General features: G+C 37.8%; 2 protein-coding genes across 2 annotated transcripts; both read right to left on the bottom strand.

Annotated features, from left to right (window-relative positions):
- Positions 1 to 4070: 4070 nt before the first annotated feature.
- On the bottom strand, positions 4071 to 5131 carry LOC135644560 (hevamine-A-like). The gene has a single exon (XM_065162243.1). It carries the CDS (start codon positions 5086 to 5088, stop codon positions 4138 to 4140), a length of 951 nt encoding a protein of 316 aa, XP_065018315.1. The 5' UTR covers positions 5089 to 5131; the 3' UTR covers positions 4071 to 4137.
- A 5338-nt stretch (positions 5132 to 10469) lies between these two features.
- LOC135644785 (hevamine-A-like) lies at positions 10470 to 11626 on the bottom strand. The gene has a single exon (XM_065162698.1). The coding sequence runs from the start codon at positions 11574 to 11576 to the stop codon at positions 10623 to 10625; it is 954 nt and encodes a 317-aa protein (XP_065018770.1). The 5' UTR covers positions 11577 to 11626; the 3' UTR covers positions 10470 to 10622.
- Between the last annotated feature and the right edge of the window lie 424 nt (positions 11627 to 12050).

Raw genomic sequence — 12050 nt, forward strand, 5'->3', positions numbered from 1 at the left:
GGAAGGGTGGATATATACACACGAGATCAGCATTGAACAGAGGACTTGCAAAGCTGATTAGGATAACAGAGAGAAGTCACGTTTGTTTTCTTTTGGATTTTGGACTCTTTGAGAGGGAAGGTAGAGAACCTGGCTATTATTTGAACGAAGGACAAAGAGTTGGTATCCCATGCATGCACCTCAAGATGTCACCCTTTTCTTCTCAGTGTTATCATGTTACCTCAAAGTCGTAAAGATATAATTGTGTCCAACAATATAATAATAATAATAATAATAATAATAATAATAATAATAATAATAATAATAAAATTAGTAAATATCTCTGGCTCAAAGGGAACACTCCGAACAGGAAAATTAAACCTTCTTGTATCTCTTAAATGATAAAATCATATCATGCGCAATGGTCTCCCACCATTTGTTAGAGCTGGCCCATAAAATTTTACCAAAAGGGTAATTTGATAAATTAACCTACGAAGGAGGAGCAAAATATTACTATAAAAAGACTATTACAAATGCTTTAGGAAGATGTTCCTAGGCCATAAAACACCGGAAACTATTGAATAAGAAAAGCCTAAAGCAAACAATTAGATTTTCTTATGGTGCATCTGACTTCAAAGCTTAGGCCCTTATTTATAGTTACAATAGGAGATAACAAGCTTGGTTTTCCCGATGTGGGACTATGTGGGACTTGCCAAACTAATAAATCTCCACCTTGGCATGTCCTAACAAAACTTGCTCCACCTTCTTCATAAAAACCCCAACGGGCAATCACCAATAATGAACACCAACAAAGTCCAAGCACTGCTTGAACTTGTAAACCGGAAGAGGCTTCGAAAGCATATCAGTTGGATTGTCCTTCGTATGCATTTTCTTACACGAAGGCGGCTTCACAAGATCCCAAGTTCTATTCTGATGGAAAGATTCTATTTCTTCATTTATCGTAATCAACCACTTAGCGGAATTATCACAAGAAACTGCATCTGAGTAGGTAGTAGGCTCACCAACTTCACTTGTTTATTCTGCAACAGACAAAGCATATGCAACCAAATTTGCATATCTTTGTGGTGGTCGAGTATCTCTCCGTGGTCTATCTTTGACTATGGAATATTGCTCTTCCTCTAGATCATCTTCATCAGTAGACTCGGGACCATCTACTAGCATTCTTTGAGTAGAAGAGTTCGACTTAAAAGAATCTGAACTACCAATCTCAAGCTCCACCTACTTCTGCGCACTATCATATGTACAAATAGTAGATTCATCTTTGGAAGATAACATAGACAATTCATTAAAAATAACATCTCTACTTATTATAAATTTTGGGGATTTGAGATCAGAACACCATAATCTATATCCTTTCACCCCAGAAGCATACCCAAGGAAAATACACTTTTTCGCTCGAGACTCTAATTTTCCTTCATTTACATGCATGTATGCTGGACACCCAAAAATTTTTAAATCAGAGTAATTAGCAGGTGTACCTGACCAAACTTCCTCCGGAGTTTTAAAGTTAAATGCTGTAGAAGGAGCGCTGTTGACAACGTAACAGGCTATATTAATCGTCTCTGCCCAAAAGTCCTTTATCAACCCTACATTTGAGATCATACATCTTGCTCTCTCCAAGAGTGTTCTATTCATACGTTCGGCCACACCATTTTGCTGAGACGTCATCCTAACAGTGCAATGCCGAACAATTCCTTTATTTTTGCAGAATTCATCAAAGTCACCTTCACAAAATTCCATGCCATTATCTGTTCGAAGCCGCTTAATCTGTTTACCTGTTTGCTTCTCAATCAAAGTCTTCCATTGTTTAAAGGTTAGAAAAACATCATTTTTATGCTTCAAAAAATAAACTCAAACTTTCATGGAATAATCGTCAATGAAAGTCAACATATACCTGGCACCACTCTTAGACTGAACACGAGCTGAACCCCAAAGGTCTGAATGAATGTAGTCAAGAGTACATTTTATTTTGTGAACTGCCGGAGAATTGAAGCTGACTCTTTTCTACTTCCCAAAAATGCAATGTTCACAGAAATCCAGTGGTTCAGTACTCTGTCCGCAAAGCAGACCTCTTTTGCTTAATATGCTTAAACCTTTTTTGCTCATATGACCCAAATGCATATGCCATAATTTGGTGATGTCAGAATCAGACAATGATGATGACGAGACTACAACCGAGCCTGTAATAGTAGTTCCCTACAAAATATACAAACTACCATACCTACAAGCTTTCATAATAACAAGGGCACTTCTAGAAACTTTTATAACTCCACATTCAGCTGCGTATTTACATCCAAGAGCTTCTAAGGTACCTAAAGAGATGAGATTATTTTTTTAATTAGGAACATATCTAATATTAATTAGCGTCCTCACAATACCATCATGCATTTTAATTCGAATTGTGCCTTTACCAACAACATCACACGCGGCATTATTGCCCATCAAAACAATTCCACCATTGCAAGATTCATATATGGAAAACAAATCTCTCTTAGGACACATATGATAAGAACAACCCGAATCTAAAATCCATTCAGTTTTAGACCTCGTCCTGTCATTAGTAGCAAAGAAAATATTTCCAACATTCTCATCAGCTAAAATAAACTAGATTTACGTAGTTTGATTAATTAACCTACATCCATAGACGAAGGAGGAACAAAATACTACTATAAAAAGACTATTACAAATGCCTTAGGAAGATGTTCCTAGGTCATAAAACACCAAAAACTATTGAACAAGAAAAACATAAAGTAAACAATTAGGTTTTTTTGTGATATATCTGACTTCAATGCTCAAGCCCTTATTTATAGTTGCAATAGGAGAAAATAAACTTGGTTTTCCCGATGTGGACTTGCCAAACTAACACCACTCACACACAAAGTGAGAAGAACTCGATTCATTTATCAGTTAGATTGATCAATTATCTTAATGGTGTCGAACAAGAGACCAAGGATTAGATGAGTTTTCTTTTCTTGTTTTCTTTGGAAAACTATGGGGAGGAGGGATCGGGAGTTGCCACCACTAATTAAAACGTGAGATGCACCCGGTTCTTTGTTATTGCCATCATCTTCAACGCAATGCAACTTAGTGTGAAAGAAATGGGCGGGCTTTCTCGTGTCTTCTTCTTGGGATTTTGGACATTGCGAATAATAGAAATAGGACTCTAAATTATTGCTGAACAAAGGTTCTTCTCTTAATTTTCACGTGTTTGTTTTGTGGTGTTATCTTCTTGCCATTGTCGTCATTTTTCTCCATCTCTGCTAACAAACGTAACATCGCCATTAGATTATAAAACTGCTCTCTGAAATAGATGATACCTTATATTATTCAAATTTAGTTATATATATATATATATATAATTAGATTAATAAAATTAATTCAATTAACTCAGGATTAAATTCAAAAATATCATTGGTTGAGAATAATATCACATACATTCATATATTATTATTGAATCACATGCCTTGGACTTCGTGAAACCATTATAGATTTGAGGCCTGCTATATAACAAAGATAATAAGAAAATCCAATATTCTGAGAACTATTCTACGATCGCATTGGAATTAAGTGTCACACTCTGATCTGACTCAAAAATTAAGATGTTGATAATGACTAAATTAAGATGTTACAATAAGTTTCATCATTCACAGGTCTACGATGGATGTGTTCTCCTGCGTGATAATTCATTCACATATGCATAATATATTTCAACGTCGTTCTTATGTTTACTTTGCACCTGTGCAATAGGAGGGACTAATGCATGCATAAACAATTGTCACTATGTTGATTATTATAATCATGCGTGGTTGTTATTATAAAAGATGAAAAGAAATCCGAACGTATAAATCATTGTCTTAACGTGAATTCTACTAATCCTCTCGTGTCGGTATATGTAGAAAATCTATACTCATTGTCCAAATGAAGGATGTAAGAATAGGTTCCTTGTTATTATAATCATGCGTGGTTGTTATTATTATTATTATTATTATTATTATTATTATTATTATTATTATTATTATTATTTGAGAAAATAATAAGATGGGGACATATCATTGCGCAATCACAGCAGGTGTTTATTGTATTATTAGAGGACACCACAGGCGCAGCATCATAACTGGACGCTCACACAGTTCCAGTTCACACGGCAGACGACGGCAACAAAGTAGACGCGATGGAGTACAGACGACGATCAGGGCACACGTAGTCCTTCACCCGAGCACTATAGTTATTGATCAGGTCATAGTATCTGTTCCATAGCATAATTCCTCCGTACTTCTCTGAGGGCTTGACGAGGGGAAGAACTTTATTTATGAGGTCATCAGGTGCGACGTAGCCACTTCCAGCATCAGGTGAAGCAAGGAGTCCGAGGAACACCTTGCTTACGTTTACGGAAACCCACTGGTTCCATACGTGAACAAAGGTGTCAACGTTGCTGGGGGAGTACTGACAGTAGTTGTTGTAGAACTGCACCCACAGGTAGTCCAAGAGACCGGTGTCGATCGCAGGTTGAACGTGTGCGTCTGGGAAGACGCACTGCGGAGCCGCGCTCAAGTAGACTTTCCGCTCCGGCGTATCGTAGGCCTTCAAGTAGCGAACAAGATCGTCGTAGTGAGCGGCACCCCCACTTTCGATGTCCAAGTCTACTCCGTCCAAGACGGCGTTCCCGAGGGGTCGATTGGCGGAAGAACCGCCCAAGAAATTGTTCCAGATGTAGGTGGCGACCTCCCTGGCATCCTCCTCGGACACCAGGTTGTAGTTACCTCTGGCACCGCCCAGGGAGAGCATCACCGTGACGTTGTGGTCCTGCTGGCACGAGATGATGTCGCCGCTCAGGAAAGTGCAGCCGCCGCTGTTGGGGTCACAGTGGCCGGCGAGGTTCATCTGTGGAATCCGGCCGTTGCCGAACTGGTTGAGGAAGGCTACGAGGACGTACTTGTAGTAGCCGGTGGCACAGGCTTCTCGTAAGCGTAGCTCGAAGCCGTTTTGGCCCCAGTAGACTGCGATGCATGATGGTTCGGCACGCAGTCTTCCGGTGAGTGCAAGCAACAGGCACAGGACTGCTAGTTGCAGTGGTGGCAAGCTCGCCATATCGAACCACGAGGATGCTGCTCTCTTCCTTCCTTCCTTCCTTCACAGAACTAATCCATGGCATACTACTCTCTTATATAGGAGAAGTGGATAAGGGAGGAGACTTGTCCCCTGTTGCTGCACACGATCATGCATGTGTTTCCACTGTCTAAATATCTTGTCCTATGATTCCAATATCATGATCATCGAACAGTCATTTGTCATTATTTTGGATTTTGGATCTTGCGAAGGGTGGATATCGACACACGATATCAGTATTGAACACACGACATGGGGACATTTTTTTTTCTTTTGAATTTTGGATTTTGAGAAAAAAAAAGGTAATTTCTTTTTTTTTTTAAAGATAAGCGGTGAAGATATGATTCAATCTTATAATCTTACGATAAAGATAGAGATTTTTTATTTTTATTTTTATTTTTATTAAAAGATAATTGGTGAAGATGTGATTCAATCTCATAATCGACAATTTCGAAGATAAAAAAAATAAAGAAGTTGGTGTTGGGTGCCTCTCAATTATTGTACTCCAACAAAGTACACGAGCCCATGCATGTACCTCAAATGTTACCTTCTTATTCTTAAAAGTGTTGTCATGTTACCTAAAACTCAGACACTATCACTTAATGGTGTCCGAGAGCTATTTTTTTTTTGTCTTTTTTTCTTTTTGTAAGAGCATTTTTTTTTCTTGATAATAACGGAACAAAAAAATAGAGTAATAGAAAGATAATAATCCTATAAAATAATTATAATAATAATAATAATAATAAGGTGGCTAGTTTTGACTTAAAGAAGAACACTTTCGTGAAGAACGCTCCTAGGATGAAAGTCTCTCACATGGATAATGCATCACACAATTCACGTAGGAAGAACTCAATTTTAAATTGATTTATTTTTCATTAATTACAATATTTTGTTCAAGTATAAAAATAAAAGAAAAATTACAGAAATAAAAAAAAATTATAGTAACATCAAATCAAATATATAATAACAATTTTCTTGACTTGATTTGAAGATAATCTTCATTATTGATGATATTCTTGATTGATAAATTTTTATTATCTTTAGTCAAGATTTATAATCTTTGATCCAATTTGATTTTTCTCCCTTTTTTTTACATTTAATTTTATTTTACACTCACCGAATAAATATTATTGATAATCTATTACACAATAGAAAATATTCTTAAATTAATAAATTTATTTAAATAAAAAAAAAATTGCTCTTGCATTGTCGAGGATTAGGTGAGTTTTTTTGTTTTTTTTTCTTTGAATTATTATGAGAGGATTAATTAGGAGTTGCCACCATTGATTAAAACGTGAGATGCATGGGTTCTTTTTTCTTGCCATCATCTTCAACGCAATCCCCACCACAAAGAAATTGGACGGACTTTCTCGTCGCCCTCTGCATGTTGGGATTTTGGAATTTGCGATGAATAAAAATAGGACTCTAAATTATTACTCAACAAAGGTGCTTCTTGTCATCGTCGTCGTCTTCCTCCATCTCAGCTAACAACATAACATCGCCATTCGATTCCAAAACCGCTCTATGAAATGGATGACAACTTGTAATAATCAAATTTAGTTATATCTTTTTGTTAGATTTATAAAATTAAACTATCTTAAGGAATACAATTAACCCAGGATTAAAAATAAAAAAAATATTATTTATCCAAATAATATCACATACCTTTTGATGTTATTATTGAATCAAAAACCTTAGATCTACGTGATGAAGAAAATAAAGTTAGTGTATCATTATATATACAAGATTAATACTCTTTTCTATTCATCGATAACTTGAATCAAAATCTAATTAAGTTTTTAAAATATTAATATATCTTATCATAAGTTAGTGAGACGCACAACCTAACAAGATTAGGTATATAAATTATGTGATTGATAAGACTACCATGTTAGCTTTCGTTCTCTTCCAAGCCTATCAATTATTGCCAAGATTTATTTGGCTAGTTTGAAGTAAAATTATTTTATCATGCAATAAATACCATATAAACGTCTCCTAGGCATAGTATTCCATTAGAATTCTCGTATATACTTAAAAATATAAGACTTTTCAATTATAAGATAATATGATACTCATTAAAATATATTAATAAAAATAATAAGAAAACCAATATTATGAAAACTATTCTATGATTGCATTGGAATAAATGTCATGATTTGATCCGACTCAAAATACTTAACTCGAAATTAATAATAATATACTGATAGTAATCAATCTAATTATTTCTTTATACCAAATTTCGATTTAAGATATTACAATAAGTTACTATGATGTTACTTCATTCATAGCTCTATGATGGTTTTGATCTCTTGCGTGATAATTCAAACATATTTGGATAAAGACGACGTATTTGGTCTTGCGTATTTCTTTATGTGGACAATGGAATCATATCATCAAAAACGGGTCACACCATTCAAATAGGAAGAACTCAAATTTAAATCGATTCATTTTATTATTGATCTTAATCATGATATTTTGGTCTAAGTATAAAAACCAGGAAAAATTTAAAAATTAAAAAAAATATAATCATAATATTCTTCGATATGTTGAAAATTTTAGATAAAGACGCCGCATTTGGTCTCGCAATATTGCAATTAGCTTGCCCTTTTTTTTCTGCACTACAACTAAGTTTAGAACCGCGTAGGGCTAACTTGGTGGTCAATAATATCTTCCTATAATATTTTCAATACTAAAAAGAGAGCCCAATATCATAGGAATATTTGTTCGTCGATCCTCTTAATGAATACTTGAGTAAATAATCTTTGTCTTGATCCATTGTATTTTCACTTGCAGAAGATAACAATCACCCTTTCTGCATATCAATAACTTCACATTGGCACAAACACTAATGAGATACTAGCACCTATTCAATGACCAAAGTATCTAGCCCCTGGGGATGACTCTGAGCCACCTACTCATCTCCATCGATGTATTCTTAAACCCCACTCAACAAATATAGATGTTAACATACATGATATAGGCTATCAATCCACTTTTGCCTTAGTTGGCTCAATAAGTGATACCATCAGTTCAGTCATAGTCCCCAACTCCATTGCCGTCGATGCTTATCAATATTCCCTATCCTAATGTAGTGCCAACATCTCAAGAGTGCACGAGGCATGTCGCAAAAAATGTTATTGATGATAAAGCTTCACATGGATACAACATCAATAAGTAGTCCCTTTAAGTCCGATCGATTACGGATAGCCCTTCACTCAAAGGGATATGGATATTCTCGGACCCTTTCCACTAGCCTCGGGCCAACGAAGGTTTCTCATCGTCGGATTGATTATTTTACAAAGTGGGTAGAGGCTAACTCATTGGTGTCGATCATTGAGAAGTAGGTCGAGAGATTCATATGAAAGTATATCATCACTTGCTTTAGAATCGGAAGAGTCATAATTATCGACAATGGAACACAATTTAACAATGTGAAATTCAAGAAGTTTTGTCATAAGATCGAGTTCAGAGAGTCACCATTCAATTTACCATTTAGCACTAAGGCTATCCTATCACTCAGATAGTCTTTTCAACATCTTGAGTTGAGAATTTTGATGAGAAAATCTTTGAAAAAAGACTTCAGGTCGAACTTGACTTAATTAGTGAGGTCAGAGTATAAGCACACTTAAGGACATTAAGATATAAAAAAAACAGTGACCAAGCTCTACAACCAAGGTATTCTCCCTCGGGGAGTCAGATTGGGGGACATAGTGTTTCAAAAAGTTGAAGTCAATGACCTAATTCGATCCTGGGGTAAACTAGCGCTAAACTGGGAAGGGCCCTAGGCAATCCCATAGACCCTTAACAAAGGAGCACGCCTCGACATGAGCGAAAGAGGAGGGGCAGATCAGTGATGGAGATGACTCCCCAATACCATCTCTATAGATCTATGAGATCCTTGGGTGGTCCTACAGTAGACCCATCGCCCGACGTGAGTCCCTCGACAACAAAGAGAAGAGATGCTCACCTCGACTCCTCCATAGCCTGTCTCGATGACAAGCAGGAGAGGAGCATGCCTTGACTCTTAAATAAGTCAGTTAAGAGTAAGCTTCCTTTGTTCGTAGTTGGTCTCTTGGTGGACCGAATAGATTGATCATATGCTTTATTACTTGAAATAGATATTTTGATGGCTCCTCTCCCTACTTGTTAGATAAGATGATAGCTACATTTAAAAAAAACTCTTTTGAAGAATTCCTGAAGTGTGCATCTTCGGGAGGGACAAACGATAGGGGAATATCGGTGATCAATTATTATCAGACATTTGGTATATGTATGATGATCAAGCTTGGACAAGGGAGACGAGACCTGCCCTTATAGTCTACTTATGTGGATATAAGTCTAAAGCAGATAATTATGAGGGGCCTCTTTCACTATTACCTATATGGACATAAATACGAAAATAGACTGTTAAAGATGATTAAGGCTACCTCCCCACAGAATATTTCACCCCTCAATTGTCCCTCTACGATTTGTCTCACTTTTAACATAGTTACTTGGGGATTATTTTTTGACTGTTTATCACCGTATTTGTCTTTCCCGGTTTAATAATTTAGGTGTGGAGGCAATTAGGTTGGAAACTCCTTCCGATCTTAGGCTTGATGAAAAAAATAATACCATGGGAGTTCGATTTTTTCCACCTGGAAGGCATCTTATATAATTCTTCACACGGGTTGATAAAAAAATATAAACTACATCATTTCATAACAAATGATTAGAACTATTACGTGGTTTTACACAAGATGATATTACCTGTGTTTCATTATCGGTCTGTACCGACCTCGTCAGAGATTGTGATACAGCGACTGTTTGGCTAAAGCAAGGTTCAGATCTTGCAGCATTTGTGCAATATGCTTGAGAGGACCATGCGAAGGCATTATTATTTGACCTGGTTAAGTGATTCCTTACCTTTTTGTTCTTATCATGCATAAACAATGGTTTCACTTCCTTGAATCCATCTTTTGCAGATTATTTTGTTTCTGTTTACTGTCTCCTTATAATAACAAAGAGAAGGCAGTCTGCTGTCTTGTCAATTTTCTGCCTGAAGATTTAGGTTTGAAGGAAAATTCTGTTTTATCAACTGCAAATACGTAATAGACTAATAGAGTTAGACATTAAGTTTCTGAGATGTATAACATGACATGTCTCGAGATCTATAAAAGCACAATCATTAATAATGAAACTAAATGATGTGAAATAAAAGAAAATGTTGGTCTGAAGGCGGATGAAAAATGTGATCAAACAATATTAGTTATGATGAGGATTTCACCATCTTTGTTTTATTGATGAAGAACACCACACGAGTACATAGGAGACATCCTCCCGGGTTCACAAGGAAGTAGAATAGTTCGCTGACATAGTTCAGATCATCGTCAAAGGCTTCTTTTATTGATGGAGAACATAGTGAGGATGTCACGATCTTTATTTTACTGATGGAGAACACCACACGTAGTACTTAGGAAACATCCTAGTTGCTTACGTAGTCCCGGTTCACAAGTAGACTAGATCACTGACATAGTTCAGATCATCGTCAACTGCTTAATCCTCATGGACAAGGCGAAGGATAAGTCATTGGGACACACAAAGTTCTTTACTCGAGGACTGAAGGCATTGATAACGTCATAGTATCTGTTCCATAGCATAATTCCTCCATACTTCTCTGAGCGCTTGACGATGGGAATAATGCGTTTTATGACATCGTCGGGTGTGACGAAGCCATTTCCAGCCGCCTGTGGAGAAGCAGGGAGTCCGAGGAACACCTTGCCTACGTTTGCGGAAACCCACTGGTTCCATGTCCGTGCAAAGATGTCCTCGTTGCCGGGGTAGTACCCGCAGTAGTTGTTGTAGAACTGCACCCACAGGTAGTCCAAGAGGCCGGTGTCGATCGCAGGTTGAAGGTGTGCGTCTGGGAAGACGCACTGCGGAGCCGCGCTCAAGTAAACTTTCTTCTCCGCCGTGCTGTAGGCCTTCAAGTAGCGAACAAGATCGTCGTAGTGAGCGGCACCCCCTAGTTCGATGTCCAAGTCTACGCCGTCCAACACGGCGTTCCCTAGGGGCCGGTTGGAGGAAGAGCCGCCCAAGAAATTGTTCCAGATGTAGGTGGCGACCTCCTTGGCATCCTCCTTGGACGCCAGGCTGTACTTGCCGATGGCACCGCCCAGGGAGAGCATCACCTTGACGTTGTAGTCCTGCTGGCACGAGATGATGTCGCTGCTCAGGAAAGTGCAGCTGCCGCTGTTGGGGTCACAGTGGCCGGCGAGGTTCATCTGTGGAATCTGGCCGTTGCCGAACTGGTTGAGGAAGGCTACGAGGACGTACTTGTAGTAGCCGGTGGCACAGGCGTCTCGTAAGCCTCCCTCGTAGCCGTTTTGGCCCCAGTAGACTGCGATGCATGATGGTTCGGCACGCAGTCTTCCGGTGAGTGCAAGCAACAGGCACAGGACTGCTAGTTTCAGTGGTGGTAAGCTCGCCATATTGAACCACGAGGATGCTGCTCTCTTCCTTCCTTCCTTCACACAACTAATCCATGGCATACTACTCTCTTATATAGAAGAAGTGGATAAGAGGAGACTTGTCCTTCTTTTGTCATATGTTCATGCATGTGTTTCCACTGTCTAAATATCTCGTCCTATGATTCCAATATTTACGTCGAACAGTCATTTGTCATTCTTTTGGATTTTGGATCATGCGAAGGGTTGATGTCAACACACGATATCAGTATCGAAAACTTTCCAAGGTAAAAGATAAAAGAAGTTGGTGTTGGGTGCCTCTCAATTATTGTTGGCTGTCTCTCAATTATTGTACTCCAACAAAGTACACGAGCCCATGCATGTACCTCAAATGTTACCTTCTTATTCTTAAAAGTGTTGTCATGTTACCTAAAACTCAGACACTATCACTTAATGGCGAGCGTCCAAAGAGCCTCCTTTTTATTTTTATTTTTTTCT

This window comes from Musa acuminata, chromosome BXJ3-8, assembly GCF_036884655.1.
Source record: "Musa acuminata AAA Group cultivar baxijiao chromosome BXJ3-8, Cavendish_Baxijiao_AAA, whole genome shotgun sequence".
NCBI classification, from domain to species: domain Eukaryota; kingdom Viridiplantae; phylum Streptophyta; class Magnoliopsida; order Zingiberales; family Musaceae; genus Musa; species Musa acuminata.